This window comes from Anabrus simplex, chromosome 11, assembly GCF_040414725.1.
Source record: "Anabrus simplex isolate iqAnaSimp1 chromosome 11, ASM4041472v1, whole genome shotgun sequence".
NCBI lineage: Eukaryota > Metazoa > Arthropoda > Insecta > Orthoptera > Tettigoniidae > Anabrus > Anabrus simplex.
This window is the reverse complement of record NC_090275.1, coordinates 13,488,760-13,505,770: the sequence shown is the minus strand read 5'-3', so window position 1 is coordinate 13,505,770 and position 17,011 is coordinate 13,488,760. Positions and strand designations below refer to the sequence as shown.

The 17,011-nt window shown below is 37.1% G+C and overlaps 1 protein-coding gene across 1 annotated transcript; it reads left to right on the top strand.

Moving 5' to 3' along the window:
• The first annotated feature begins 9,945 nt into the window (after positions 1–9,945).
• Positions 9,946–16,765, top strand: LOC136883218 (GTPase Era, mitochondrial). Its single transcript, XM_067155419.2, has 2 exons — positions 9,946–10,089; positions 14,650–16,765. Exon 2 carries the CDS (start codon positions 14,794–14,796, stop codon positions 15,856–15,858), a length of 1,065 nt encoding a protein of 354 aa, XP_067011520.2. The 5' UTR covers positions 9,946–10,089; positions 14,650–14,793; the 3' UTR covers positions 15,859–16,765.
• The last annotated feature ends 246 nt before the right edge of the window (positions 16,766–17,011 follow it).

The window sequence follows — 17,011 nt, the reverse complement described above, 5'->3', positions numbered from 1 at the left end:
TATACTTTTTTCTTTATGTCAAAAGCAGCACATTATACAGTACATGGTAATAATTAATACTTAAATACAATTAAGACAGAGGAGATAAAAGACAAAGATGACAATCTAAATAACTTTAGCCCAATATTCAGTAATCACTATGGCTTCAGAGCTTGCGGACATCAGGCAATCAATGATTACATCTTGCTGGACACAGTCTACATTGGTATATGTGTTCCGTAGTTTGTTGAACTCCACAGTCCCAAAAGATGGGTGATGTTGTGTAACTCCATTTCTGAAAATTATCTTTTGATCTTGCGACCCCTGTTCTGAGCCTATTCAGAGTTTTCCACACAGGCCATTCTTCAGTGAAACCGGCAGCTAGATTTTCTGATGGTGTCATCCAATGGTGTTCAGATTTCATCTTCCACGTAGATAATTGATAAGATTTCTGTATCACGGTGATGTAAAGGAATTATCTACAAGACTTATTTTATGCAAATTTTGACATTTGGATCAGAAGCGCAGGTAATGAAGGACAGGGATGAAAGAAGAATATAAGCAGTGCAAATGAAGTTTCAAAGGTGTCGAGTAGGTTTAACAAGAATGGACAGAGTAAGAAATGCAAGAATTCGGGAAATGGTAAATGAGGTACCACTACAGGAAAAGATAGAAAAATCAAGGTTGCAGTGGTATGGACATGTTAAGAGAGAAGATACCAAGGAAGAAATGGAGTTGAAGGGAAGGAGACCTAGAGGAAGACCGAGGCACAGATGGCTGAAAGGTGTAAAGAACAGCATCAAGGCAAGAGCAGGGAACTGGACGACAGTGACAGAAGAGAAGTGGTGGATGGACAGAGAAGCTTATGTTCCAAGCAGACCCAGCCTATGGTTGGAAACTGCTCTAGATGATGATGATCATGATGAATTTCACGTTATTCTGAAATGCATGAAATCAAATTTACATAGTGAACATGCCTCCGGCTCTGTGCTAATATCAACGAGTGGGATGTAAATTACTTTCTGTATCATGCACAAACTGATGAGTTTTTTTCTCCATGGACTGTTTGCAGATAAAATGATCAAAATTATAGAATTTGGACAATATCCATAAACGATATTCAAGATGACGAACATTATCAGGAATTTTCAATAAGCCTGACTGTATAAGCTTCACAGCGAAGATAATGTGAATTTTAAAGAAGGTGCAGCATGGGATGGTGAATATTTTAAGAATGTTGTTTTAATAAAAAAAGTTTCCATTTTACAGAGATCCTGGTAACATCTTCAATCCTCAGGAGGTTTGTTTTATGCACAATTAAAGCACTATGCTTTAAGGAAAGCTACCTCTAAAGAACTCTGAAATTTTTTAATGAATCGTTCAATTAAGTAATGAAATATGAGGTCAGAGAATAGCTTGATTTCCTGTTTATTCAATGACCATGAGTAAATAGAGCAACTCAAACAACAAACACCATACAAGGAACAGAGCAGTACTGGCTCATTTGCCACAGCCAGCATCCAGACTGGAGGATAAAAGTTTTCAATAAAAAGCAAATATCTAAATAAACTAGTGGAAGTAAATGCATGAGAGAAAAGAATAGGTGATGCATCACAGGCACCTAAAAAGCAAAAAGTGAAGAATTTTTTTAGTGTATAAAGTCCTGTGAAATTTTATTGCAAGAGTTTTTTAAAAACAGATCTGTTTTAAATGTTAATTTTATAATGATACGTTAAAACTGATCTAGAAGTCATCCACATAACAAGAAATGAAGAGCAAAGGAATTGGTAGGGGAAGACATGCAATATGCTTATCATCATCATCATCATCATCATTTTAATTTCCCATTTCCAGTTCTCTCCTGGGTAAGGTTATTAATCAAGGACTTCCATCATTGCCTGGCTCTCCTTTCTGGCTTCTCAATATTTCTTCTCTTTATAATATTCTCTTCCACAGCATCCATTCATTTCTTTTGAGGCCTCCTTTGTGGTCTCTTTCCTATTGATTTTTCTGTAAATAGTCTCCTCCCATTCGCATCATATATCCGTACCATTTCAGCTTGCTTGTTGTTTTGAAACTCCTATTCTTCATTTCTGATTATATCTTTCCTTGTCTTCCCATCGATACCTCTAACGAATTCCATCTCGGCCATCTGGACTCTACTCCCATCTCGTTTTGTTGTTCTCCATTAATTGAATAGCGAATGAAGAGATACTGAATGGAATTGGTGGGAGGAGATGATTTGGCTAAATTTGACCAGAAGATAGAGAATGATAGGACACATCTTAAGACACACAGGACTTGTTCATATAGGCACTAAGAACGGTGCAGGTAGACCAAAGCACGAATATGGCAAACAGATTTGAGCAGATGTAGGATTTAGTAGATATGTAAAAATGAAAAGGTTAGTACAGGACAGGGTGGTATGGAGAGGTGCAAAATTAAAACAAAATAACTTCAAAACATTGCAACTAAAACTGGCCTTAAATATAATTCAGAAAGACAAAAATTATGTTCCAAAGACCAACATCACTGATAGACATAAAGGTAAATGGTAATAAAGTCAAAATTGGAGAGGTAATAACTAGAGCCCAGATTTCCATGCACTATCAAATTGCAAAATATGCATGCATTCATGCCCTATCATATGGCAAAACATGCACAGTAAACTGGAAAATATGCAATTCAGTTCCTTTTGAAACATTGTACAACTACTGTAATTTCTCCAAATTTTCTTGATTTAAGTTCATTCGTTTAAGAATATGCTGACAGATGAACGCAGAAAATGATCTTTGTACATCACAAGAAGTGACAGATGCATACTTAAATGAAGACATCTGGGACAAAGTGAGGTCAAATAGGATGTCTTTTGCATTTTTAGCACTACGTCTTATATAATTTTGATGAATTCAAAGTCAGGATTTGAATGGATCACTTTGTTCGACCTATCTCCAGCTGCGGCAGCTACTTCTGCGTGCGATGATTGCAGACACTTTTGAAGGACCTCAATAACTGGTAACGATTGCCTGCTGCGATAACAAAGACGTTTGACGAGTGAGAGTTTTGGGTAGGAACTTCCAAGACAACAACGGAAGGTTCAGTGCAAAACCAAGGTTTGTAAGCTGGTATCTCTGTAACGCGGCGTCACAGAAGTGTGATACAAGTTTTGTTTTGTTCGTCTAACGTAGACGAACTAATGAGCCGTCAATGAGTAATGCACATTTTAAAGTTCAATTTATAGCAATGTATAACTGGAACACCTTATTCCTAAGAATTGCAGAGATCGACGTGGGGACTTCCGCGTTATGTCATTGTTTACTCAAGCAACAGATAAGAAAGTGCTTGCTTAATTGGTTTATAGGACCTCTACCTTATGTACTTTGATTGTCAGATAGGATGCCAGGAATACATTCTCTCCATCTCTCAGTAACAGACATACTGTGTAACATGGAAAAATGGTCCCAAATTCTGCACACCAACATTCATAAAAGGCACTATCATGCAAGTTAACATTATATATGCGCCAAAATCAGAAGAAAGGTCGTATTATGCAGTATTAAACGTCCAAATATTCGCTATTAAATCCAAAATCTTCAAAATATGCATTATGCATGAATTTTCTCCTAAAATGGCCAAAACATGCAAACATGCAGGGAAAAAGAGCAGTTATTTGGAATCGTTAAGCCATAAAACGAATACTAGCAAAGTTTGAGAAGTGTAACCAGCTTATTTAGAATCCGGGCTCTAGTAATAACAAACAACCTAAACGATAAACCTTGATCCAAATAAAAAACAAACAAGCCAGTTAAAGGACAAAAATTATCTTGGGACATCTAAAAAAAATAAAATGTCTATCCATACAGACAAAACTAAAACACAACCAGAAGCAACATATGCAGCAGAGACACTCTTTCATCTGAATGAATATCAAAGACCGAGAGACTTCAGAAGATCGAAAAAAGACTTGGAAGTACGCGATCAATTAAAAAATACCTAAATGATGGAAGTGGTGAATAGTACCCAACAAAGTCATGGAACCCATTACTGATACTGTGCAAGAGAGGAGACGGGGATTCTTTGGACACATAATGAGAATGCAGAATTCGACACTTCTGAAACAACTGGTACAGTATAATCTCAACTCAACTCAAAAAAATACAACAACAGGCTGCAGAGGGACCAGAGAAATAAGCGAGGATCTGAAGAAAATTGGCCTTAAACCAGAAGACAACAGAGATGATGATGATGATGGATTTTGAATGTTGAACTAGTAGTATTTCTTGTAATATTTTCTTTCCATGGATGTGCTTGTTGTACTCTTGTTGTTGTAGTTGGGTAATTATGTTTTAACTACTCTAAACGATCACTACCACTGGGATATTTCCCAACTGCGATGTATTTGTTGTTAATAATAATAACATAAAATTAAACAAAAAATCTAGGACACAAACATCTGCTTTACATTCAAAAGAAAGAAACTCAACACAAATATTTTCAATACCAGAAAGGGCATGAAAATCAAAACATATGAAAAAGTACCGGGAGTACAGCCTCTTGGTTAATGGACCAACACCAAGGCCAAATCGCTTCGGTAAGAAGACCATGCTTTGTGTGTGGTGGGACCAGAGCGGTATTGTGTAATATGGACTCTTGAAGCCCAGTGAAACTGTTAATGCACAACGCTATCGCCAACAAAGGATTAATTTAAATCACGCATTGATCAAAAGAAGACCGGAATGGGCCAGAAGACAAGGCAACGACAACAAAACCAGTGAAAGACACCTTGAAATCGCCTCAACACGCGTCGTACTTCCCCGATCTGGCGCCATCTGACTATCACCTCTTCACAGTTTTTCTGGCAGGGTATTCATAACTTACCTGAAAGATGGGCAAAGTGTGTAGAAGCTTATGGGCAACATTTTGAATAAACAAAAATGGAATTTCCCTTGAAAATTACATGTTTTCTTCAGCACAACTTATGCATACACCTAGCAAGCTGGTCCTTGTAACGCCTCATGGGGGCTCCATGAGGTCTGGTGTCGGAAAAAAGTTCACGACACAGGATTTGACATGGAAATCTGGTATCATTCATCCGACGGACATCGCTAATCCATTTAAGCTGATGGGGTGCATAATACATTCTGTATACTATCTCTTTACATTTCCTTATTCCAGACAAGGTGCTTTACAATCTGATCCTGTTGCACCCTCTTGCTAAACTCCATGTCCAGCCTTGTATTTTTATATATAACCTGATATGTCACTTGTTTGTTCCTTTCCACTGCCCACAAAGAAACTCAGATTATTTATTAAATTAATTTTCATAAGATCATTTGCTTGATCCATTCCAATATTAATTTTATGCTTCTTAAGAAAAGAAATTTGTTCACTTCAAACATAGGTATACATTTTAAGGGATCTTTTCTTTGAAGAATTTCGAGCGGAGCATGGCACTTCATGGAAGTGAAACACGGATAATAACTAGCTCAGAAGGAATGAGAAGAGAAGTTTTTGATATGTGATATTCCAGAAGAATGCTGAAGGTGAGATGGGGAGTTTGGATCACAAATGAAGAGATACTGGATTGAGTTGGAGAAGGGAGAACGATTTGGCAGTTTTTGAGCCAGAAGAAGAGATCGAATAATAGCACACATCTTAAGACTCTCACGACTTTTTTTTTTTTTTTTTTTTTTTTTTTTTTTACAAGTTGCTTTACATCGCACCGACACAGATAGGTCTTATGGAGACGATGGGATAGGAAAGGGTTAGGACTGGGAAGGAAGCGGCCGTGGCCTTAATTAAGGTACAGCCCCAGCATTTTGCTGGTGTGAAAATGGGAAACCACGGAAAACCATCTTCAGGGTTGCCGACAGTGGGATTCGAACCCACTATTTCCCAGATGCAAGCCTCACAGCTGCACACCCCTAACTGCACGGCCAACTCGTTCGGTACACCCAGGATTTGTTCAGTTAGTTCTGGAGGGATGCATAGATGGTAAGAACGGTAGGGGTGGACTAAAGCATGAGTATGACCAACAGATGTACTAACCACGTAGAAATAGGGTGACAGGGAAAGCTGCATCAAACAAATGATCCAAATGAAAAACAATAACATTGCAACTGGCATGCATGGCTATAAAAACTCTGTAGACCTGACAGCATCCTCTCTGACAGCTGGACATGCAAAGTTGTAATAGATTTTTCTTCCTGTAATAATTCTAACTTACTTGCACCTCATTAGCTCTACTTTCTACACTTACCGGAAAAGGAGACTTGTGTCTATCAGAAGGTCTCTTTGCTCGACATGTTCTTTTACGATCAGCACCGTCTGCACTTTTCTTACCAGATTTCACTATGTCTGCTTCAAGGCGAGTTTCTGGTTCAATTATTCTCATTGTAGACTCCTCGACTGACTCAGAATCAATATTCACGGGATATTCAGGCGTTTCAATTTGATCAGACAAAAGAGCTTTTGGTGCGGCACTGAAAATACAAGTGAAATGATATTAAAAAGATGAAAGATAAATCGTGCCAAATTTAATTTAATACTTCCCTATAAATAAAATTAAAGTTTTCTCTGTACAGTGGAAAGCATTTGACTTAAAAAGTTGTACCAGAGACCACACCTTCTATTTCTCCCTGTATCTATGAATGTGTTCTGAAATAAAAACATATTATGTGCAGCCATGCTGGAACCTATTTCTGCCTGAAAGTACCTATGCATAGAGTCCTGTGCGGATATACAAAATATTATCTGCATCCCAATGGTTATCCACAGATATTGTACATTTTTAACTATGATACACCCAAGATATTGAAATTGACAAATCTGTTAACATGGTACAATAAGTCTATTACCTGGCAACAACCCCCTTCAGTGACAAGTTTATGCGGGACATGTTGACCAGTTCTCTATCGGAACCTTTGTTCCTCCTTTTCATTAACTGCGGGCAGGAGCCAGTTAGGCTCAGGTCAGATTTATGGCTTTATGTCCTCAAGGCTCATTATATATCTCAATTCTTCCATAAACTCCGCGGATATTCATACGATTGCCTGGTTAAGTGTAAGAGAGAGAGCAAAGAGCTCTAACTTTGCCACATAAATAAATAAATAAATAAATAAATAAATAAATAAATAAATAAATAAATAAAAATGAAAACCTACAACCTGTTTTTCAGTCATTGACCGGGTCAGGGATGTAATGAATGAAACATATATAGGCTGTTATTACAATGGGGTCGCCACTCCCAAGGTGATTTATTAATGAGTGATAAATGCTATGAAATGATAATGGAGAGTGTTGCTGGAATGAAAGATGACAGGGAAAACTGGAGTACCCGGAGAAAAACCTGTCCCACCTCCGCTTTGTCCAGCACAAATCTCACATGGAGTGACCGGGATTTGAACCACGGTATCCAGCGGTGAGAGGCCGACGTGTTGCCGTCTGAGCCACGGAGGCTCTGCAAATAAATAAATAAATAAATAAATAAATAAATAAATAAATAAATAAATAAATAAATAAATAAATAAATAAACAAACAACATACATTTTATCATTAGCAACGCCTCCACAAGAAGTTCCATTTTCTTTTCTACTTTCAGATATATCAACCATATACATTTTAACATGTTTATTACGTTCACACTTCTGTTTTAATTAACTGACAGTGATTTTACCATCTTGGATTCATACTATGGGAATTGAAGAAACATCCCCCTTTGATGATTGTGTTTACACTCAAAGCCGTCACAGTCTTAATGACATATAACAAAAGGATCCATTTTAGTTTTAAACTCTCAAATATTCATGTTTAACCACATTTTAATTTTCAAAAACTTAATTTACTTTTTTTTTTTAACACACTTTGGTGCATTATCGTTGTTTTAGATGTTATTGTATAATATTTTACGAAATCATTGGTCAACATTTTACCCTACAATTTATAAGATTAGAAAGGCTCCATATGTATTATTTTTAAGATTGATATAGGCTGATGATGCCCGTAAAGGAGGGTGAAACATCTACCATTGACTTTTATGTATTATGTATAAAATTTTAACCATATGAAATAGTGGATTATATTGTATTGTATTGAACAGGTGGATTTAAAAAGATTGTAATAATATTTGAGACATACTGGATACTGGCCGCACTTAAGCGACTACAGCTATCGAGCTTGGTTCGATTTAATTGTGAATAGTGTCTTTTGGCCCACTTTTTTTATTTTTTTATCCTGCTTGGAGCAGTCACTATAACAAGTATTACTTGTCACTTTCAATTCCTGATCCTACCAACAAACATACATGAACCATACCTCTTTTTCCTTGGACAGATGATTCTTCGCTGCAGGTTTGGTTTAAAGATATTCAGGTACTCCTTCTGCTCCTCTTCAGTAGCATACGATGGTAGTGTACCAACACTTGACGTTCTGCTAGAGTCTGATCTGCTGGTAGAACACGAATGTTTCTCTATTCTAATTTTAGGTCTTGGTCCTGTAGTCGAGTGAATGGTGCTGACCACACAGACCATGCTCTTCTTTCTACTGGGAGCATCATTTAACATTCCACTCCCTGACCATAAGCTGCCAATAAGAACAGAGCTACCTTCTGTAACAAAACATGACACAAGCTGCAACATTTCAATCTTTTTCAGTATCAAGGAAGCAAGCTTCTATAAAATAATGACATAGGTTTTATGTCTCATTAACTACTTTTAAGGTTTAAGGGGCATTCAATTCCTGGCTCTAAACATACATTTAAGACAGTTTGAAAGTCTAGAATGGAGAGTATTTTACCCATGGAAGGCAAGAGGTATCAAATTCCCCTCTCAACAGTGGTTTCTCTTGTGAACTCCAGGTGAATGCTGTAGTGGTAAGTAACATACTGACCCAGCCCTTGTAATACACTCACTAGCACGGGTTATCACAGAGAAGTACATTCGCCAACTAGGCCTACATGATAGGCTACTGTTGGTTACATGTCCGCCAATTTGGTAACACAAATTTCGGTGCTATAGAGGTTTCTAACAGAGAATATTGAGGTAGTGTATTTCACTTTCTTTGGATGGATCCACAAGACCATCGCATCTAGGTCTGCAAGTACCATAAAAGATTAGGCCTAAACATGAAAATTGCTACATAAAGCCAAATAAAAGAAACATATTGCATAGTAACTTATATAATAAAAAATAAATTCTCCACTTACCACTATTGGTAAAAATGAATGTTTTAAATAGAAATAAGGACTTTTTTTTAAGCTGTAGGACTGGGTGGTGTACTGGGTGTAAGTCCACAAAATATATAGCTTCATATAGGTATGAACTAATAATAATCATAAATATACGGTAAGTAGCCTTTATGCCACTGACAAACAAATCGAAATGTAATGCAAAATTAGAGCTGATAATTTTCGGAAAGACCTAACCTAAAAATAATCTTGTCCAACTCCTTAAGCTATTTGTCAAACAGCAATCTTTCATCATAGGTGCCTACTGCAATTTAAATATATTTCAGGTTATTTTAACATCACTGCTGAATGATAACTGGGAACATTGAAATCAACATGCGAAATTCACCTGTCAAAGGGAGCCGGGGCATGATACCAAAGAAATACTTGTCATTTGAAATATATCATGTGTTCAGCAAAATAATATAAAAACTCACCCCTACTACGAAATTTTACAATTAAAAACTATAATGTCACCCAAACGGATCACTAATTATATTATAAACTTCAAATTTCTTCTCACTTCATCATAAAATACAATTACAAAACCGGCGCAGCTTTAGTCGAATGCACCAACTCGATTCTCTGGTCGACTGTTCTATCGGAGTCGATATCCCATAAACGTCGACTATGATTATCAGGAAAGAGCGCCGATATTTCCACCGCCGTCTCGACCCTGCATTCTCTTTTTTTTTTTGGCGTCCTTCCTTATAGCAAAGTTTAGCGAGGGATCGTGCCGGCCGTGAGTTGGACTCGTAGACAGCTCGTAGACGTCGAGCGTCTGAGTAGAAGTGAAAAGTATTGTATTTTCGATACTCCGAAACTCGTATTATACAAATGCTTGTTTAAGATTTTCTCCCTACTTGTTGATGTGATGCGTCTATAGGTTAGTTTCGAAATAAATTAGATATTTTTATTTCTTGAATTGAGTTTTGATTGCGGTGTTATTTCTGTTCTCCATTATGATAGGAGGATAGTGCTCAATGTGCATATAGGAAAGATAAATTATGTAAAATTGCATAGTTCCACTGGAGATAGGGTTTTTTTTTTTTGTTTTTTTTGCGTGATATCGTTGGTATATTTTTCCTAACAGCTCACAAACACACGTTCCATCTGCATTATCTTCACATTATATCTGACAACATGACTGGCTGCTGACTTGCTGTACAACGAGGGGATCCGTTAGTTTAGTTTAAGTTGTATTTACTCGTAATGTTGTAAACAAACTGGTAATCACATAACTGTCATGCCAGTAAATTTTCTTCTATTAATTTAACCGTTAAATGTTACGGGAATAAACCGATCTTATAGGCCAGAGTAAAGTGTAGCTTTCACCGAAGTCCCAATCTCATCCATGGCTGTGACAATATGGAAGCTGCTGGGGTATGGGTGGTGCTGAGTAATGATATTCAGAGTACGACTAGTGCATCTGAGTGTTATGAAAGGTGTTGCTCATAGGGTCAGTCGTGCTGCAATAGCACTTTCTGACCCAGTGAGGAAAGCATCTTGCCTAGTACGCCTCATTTTGGTGCTGCCATTTGTTTTTGCGGTTTCCTTATAACCGCATAACTTTTGGTGGTGCTATTTGAGGATCCAACCAGCCTCTGGGCTGATGACCTAACAGACAGACAGACCGGTAGGTGAATTACTTCGTTAGAAATTGTATAAATAATATTTCTTAGTACAGAACGCAGATGAGAATATTCAGGTATGCTGGGTGGACCATAAACAGTTCGATGAAATTGCATTTAATATCGAATAGTTACAAATAATTACTACAAACAAATAGTTGTGTTCAGCAAAATAATATGGAGCCAGCACAACTACGTCAGGTGCTGATCATGCCCTTCCCCATTTTTAATGCGCAAATAACATATTTTCGGTACAGAAGCACATTCTAGGGTCTGTAATGTTTCAGGATGTTAATTTGATAAATTCAGACTTACGGTAATACGTTCATTGAAGTGTTCTAGATTTCCATTTATTTTGAATAAACTCTCTCTTTCCATATTCCCTATATTGCAAAATCCATTGAGTTTAGTTCTGGGGAGCAGGTTGCATGTATATCAGTCCAAAATCCACAAGGCTGATGTTCCCATGAGACCCATAATAAACTGTAGACCTAGTGCAACTTACAAACTTTGTAAATTTGTACAAACATTTCTAAGTAATCATTATAAATTTCTTGCCAGTAAAACAGTCAAAATTTCCATTTAGCTTTGCAAAAATATTCAAAATTGCTCCATACCACACTTTAGATTCTTTCAACATCACTAACATGTCTCCGAGCATTCCCATTAAAGAAACAATTATCAGTGACAATTTGAGATAGCACAGGAATTTGGGCATTGTAGTAATTGAAGAGTTTATGAACATTTTGGAGTTCCTTTTGAATAATAGCAATTTTACCTTCAATGGTACTATTTGTAGACAATATGGTCTTCCCATGGGTTCACTGGACTCTGGGATCTTGGCCGAGATTTATCTAGATCACCTTGAGCACACAAGTATTGGTAATATAAAGAACATTGAATGCTGACTAAGGTATGCAGATGATGTCCTTGTGGTAGTGACGAACGTTCAACCAGTAGTGAAATTATATTACAGTCACTTCTTAATGTAAATCCTTATATTAAATTCACATTTGAGAAACAAAAGAACAATTTCATTAACTGCCTTGATCTCAAGATATCTAGAAAAGAAGACCATCTTACCTTTAAAATATTCCGTAAACCCACACAGACCTCCACTACCATTAGGGCAGACTCTTCACACCCTAGCCTACAACATTCGTATGTATCAATCTGACCTTGACGCAGAATTAAATACAATCTGCCAAATAGCATTAAATAATGGTTTTAGTCTTCAGTGTGTAAACAAACTCGTGAAAAAAATTATACACAAAACTAAATCTAACCTTGTCAAAGAATCTAAACACCCAAGAAAATATGCAACTTTCACTTTAGCATTCATCATATCACCAACACATTAAAGAAATATAACCTTCAGGTCGCATTCAGAACTATGAATAATTCCATTCTAATTCCATAAAATAAACAATAAATTTGGAGGTTCAGGTGTATACAGATTAAAATGTCCTGATTGTAGGACGACTTTTGTAGGTCAAACTGGGGGAAACATTAATACACGCTATCTCGAACATGTAAATGCCATCAAACACAGTCAATTTCTGCCATGGGCCGGCATTTGGGGATTTTAACCATCATCTTACTAATATCTAACAAGATTTAGGTATAATCTGTTTTCAACCAGATTATTTACCAGAATATTTAATTTCCCTTAATCAATTTACCAACCCCACTTTCAATATTAACAAAATCTGAGACAATACCAACATTCTCTTGGAGTCAATAATCCCTATAGCATCCAAAATATTATGATAAGTTCAATGAACAATATGTGAATAATCCTGAAAACAGACTCCCTCATTCCTCTCTCCCCTCACTTCCCCCTCCAACCCCTACTCTCCCTTCCCGTCATCTTGAGCCAAGCCCATCCAACACTAAGAGCTGCTGAACGGTTCACTCCTGCTGGAACTTAAAAAGGGTATGCTTATTTGTCTTATACATGATCCATCTTTGTATTTTTTCCCTTCAAACAATTCCTTTTTTTCTTTTCTTTTTAGATATCCTTTACATTTTCTACACTGATTGATACGAGTTAAATTCTTCACTGCAACAGTAGGATGTCCCTTAGTTTAATGCAACAGCATTGCACTTTTTACAGAGGATTGTATCCACACTTTCATAATTTTAGGTGCAGTGCACACTTCATATTTTTTATATTTGTTTACTGGACTAAGGAAGAGATAATGTGATTAAATTATTCACTTCAACAAGATATCTTTTAAAGGTGCTTAGATATCCCTTTATTTTAACATGGCAGCATAGTGTTTTTCTTGGAGGACTGTATTTATAAATATCATCAATTTCATGTAAATGTCCATATTTTATACTATTTTTTATATACAGACCAATGAAGTGATGGTGCTGATTTCCATATTAATAATTGTTCATCAAGATTGAAGATTAATTCATAGACTACACATAGTACCAAATGATTCCACCGTATATGTCTCTTTTGACTAAGTGTGTTTATAACTTTTGAAGATTCATGGTCCTAGTTGACCTTTTAATCATCATTATCATTATTTCCTTGTCGCTGCAATCATTGATCTCTCCTCTCCGTGATCCTTTTCATCTCTCTATAACCTTGGCATCCCATCCTCTCAACTACCTCTTCAACGATCTTCTTCCGTGGTTTCCCTCTGCCTTTACTCCTTTTTATCATTGTTTTTAAATGTCTCAGTGTGTTTATTTTTCTAAGCACTGCTTCATTAGTTTCCTTCTCAATCCAGCTAGTTCTTGTCATCTTCCTCCATAGCCACATTTCCACTGTCTCTAGTCATTTCACGTCCTTCTTCAAGAGAGTCCATCCTTCACAGCCATATAGCACCACACTCCAAATGAATGTTTTAATAAACAATTTCTTTTGTTCAGTATCTATTATTAATTAAGAGCTGCTTCTTCTCCTCAAAGGCTTTCTTACACAGGGAAATTTTTCTTTTTATTCCCACAGTGCATCTGTTGTCATCGGTAATAACTGATCCTAAGTAGTAGAACTTGTACACCTGTTTTATTAAAATATTCCCAATTGAGATGTGCTGCTGGCTTCATTTTAGATTTGCTTGCAACCATAACATTAGTTTTATTTACATTAATGTTAAGTTTGAAATCTTTTAAGATGGGTGTTAATTTGTTGAGCATGATCTGAATGTTCTTCTCATTGTCAGCCAGAAGTACAATGTTGTTGGCAAATCTAATACAGTGTACGGTTGTTCCATTTATTTTAATGCCAGGTGTTTTTGATTGAAACATTTTCATGGCCTCTTCATTGTACAGATTAAATAGAAAGGGTGAGAAGGAACACACCTGTCTTACTCGTTTCCTAGTCCTCACCTTGCATACTGTTTCATTTATTTTATTTCAACTTCAAGATTGCTGTGTCCTTCTTAGATTCTATCTTGTCAAAAAAGTAGCTGAACACAACCAGTCCAGCGGTCAAAACTAGTCCTAAATGAATTAATTATAATCAATTTGTATCGCTGTATTGATTCAGTGGATAATAAATCCTTTTATTAAGAAAATAAGTCATATCCATCAATACGGACCTTAAAAATGAAGTTTATTGCTTATACATAGGGTTGCTCAGCTGTGAACTTGCATTTGGAAGATGGTGGGTACGAATCCCCACCGTCAGCAGCCCTGAAGATGGTTTTCCATGGTTTCCTATTTACACACCAGGTAAATGTCTGGCCTATAACTTAAGGCCATGGCTGTTACCTCTCCAATCCTATTCCTTTCCCATCCTTCCATCGCCAAAAACATTTGATGGAATAAAACGTATGTACATTTTCTTTTTTCAGGTGAATCTACCTTCTGTGAACCAAATGTTTAAGAAGATTTCATGTATTCAAGCAAGTTTTTGACCATACTTGAAGTTAGGAGTTTAAAAACAGTCTACATATCCTGTGTGCCCTTTTTGAAATTGTGTGGACATAATTGTGACAATGACAGCTTTTCTTAGTTCCTATTCACAAGTGATTTATCGCAGTGCTGTTCATGTTCGCCAGTGTTTATACTGTACTATCGCTACTAACGATACAGAATCTCTGAACTGTGATTTTCGAGTGGTGAAAGTTGCATTTGTAGGCCCACCAAATGCTGGGAAAAGCACCTTGATAAACAGCCTCGCTGGGCGTAGGGTATGTGCCATTTCCAGTAAAGTCCACACCACACGTCGCCATCTACGAGCTGTTTCAGTCGAAGGAAATACTCAAATGATCTTTCTAGATACAGCTGGTCTTGTTACAGCCGATGAAATGCAGAAGCACAAATTAAGTCGTTCTTTCATGTGTGATGCAGAGGCAGCATTGCTTCAAGCCGATGTTATGGGTGTAGTCCACGACACGGCGAATCACTGGACTAGGGAGAAGATAGATCCAAAATCGTTGAGACTTCTTCAGCTGTATCAGAACAAACCAGCTATTCTTATAATGAATAAGGTGGATGCTGTGAAATCCAAGCGTAAGTTACTGGATCTTGTGAAGATTCTTACAAACGACAGCTTAAAATCTTCAAAAGATGTACCGAGCGAGAGGAGGTACCAGCAGTCAGAGTTGTCAGTAAAGCATTTTATTAAGCAGGAGAGAGGTTGGTCATATTTCAGTGAAGTCTTCATGGTGTCAGCGCTCACAGGAAGCGGAGTAGCTGACATCAAAGATTACCTGCTTCAGCAAGCGCAGCGTAAGCCATGGGTCTTTAAAGACACTCAGTTTACCGACGAACCTATGGAACAGATAATGATACAGGCGGTTCAAGCAAAGCTGTTAGAACATCTCCCTCAGGAAGTACCATATAATTTATCGGTAGCAATGGAATATTTAAAGGTGGGCCGTGCTGGAAATATATCAGCTGTGCTGTTGGTAAAATGTCCTGCTCCTCGGATAGAGAAACTTGTCATGGGATCGAAAGGAGGAAGAATCAAATTAATTGCTCAGGAAACGGAACAAGATTTACGAAATACTTTCCTGGAGGAAGTTAGTCTTAAATTAGTTGTCACAGGGAAAACTTGAAAATTCACCTGAGGGGACTTCGTTGTCACTGAGATGTAGAGTTAACTCTCATCTGGCATCAGGTCTGTGAGATTGCTCTCAAACTTTCCTGCGAATATGCGCTTTCCATCTGGGGTCTTACTGAGTTTTTAATACAAAGAAAAATAGTAGCGTTCCCTGTAATACGGAAAACTGTCCACTCCAACCAACGTGGATTTTGGACATCAGAATGTAAAATTTATATTTTGAGTCTTCCAATAATTTTGTTTCTTTTACCAATTCTATGTTCGTTATAAAAGACTGGCGTAGCAGAGCAATGATCATATAAATAATTTTTCTAGTTTTTTTGTATTTTCCTCTTGATTTGTAATTTTTTTCTTTAAGTTTTGTTGTGATGAAATTGAAAAGAGTGTTTTAAAACCATTAAGTTGAATAATAATAAAAAAAGATTAAGAAAACATTGTTTAATGTAATAGTAAATATCTGGGTTCTGACAGGCATCATGAAACCAGTTTGCAAAAAAAATTGCTACTAGTTGAGGTTGTTATACATAGCGAGAGAAAGGAAAATGATAGGTCATTGTGGGAGGAGGTGATGAGGACAGTCTCCACGTCTTCATAAACTACCATATTCTCCTCATCAGTTCCAATTCTTCTACATCCATTTGTTCTCTGCCCTCAGTGAACTCATTTGTTTGTTAGGTACAGTGGCCTGTTGGACGAGCACGTGTGGGTCTGGATGGGACGATACATCACCTGTCTCCAAGCATGGTGACGAATCTTGGATCAGTTGGCTGTACCTCAGCGCTATATCCAGAATCTGCGTGTGTGTAGCACCGCACAACGGTTATATCCTATATGATAGTGTGTATTGCGGCATACCTCTTGACCTCTGTACGACGATAGCATTGCTATATTACATGCATTTTCAAATCACTTGTGTAGTTTCATTGCACTCTTCCCTCGCCAAATTTCTCCTCTCCTTTTAGGCGGACACATTCAGTTATTATTAATTCCATATTTCATTTGTTGTACACTAATTTTTAACAGTATGAGTACGATGGGGGGCCGGCCCCACGGTGAAGGGGTAATGATTGGCTGATGATGGCATGGGAGATGCCGAAACAGGTACCATAATGATGATAATAAAAATGTGATATTTTAATTAAGTCACT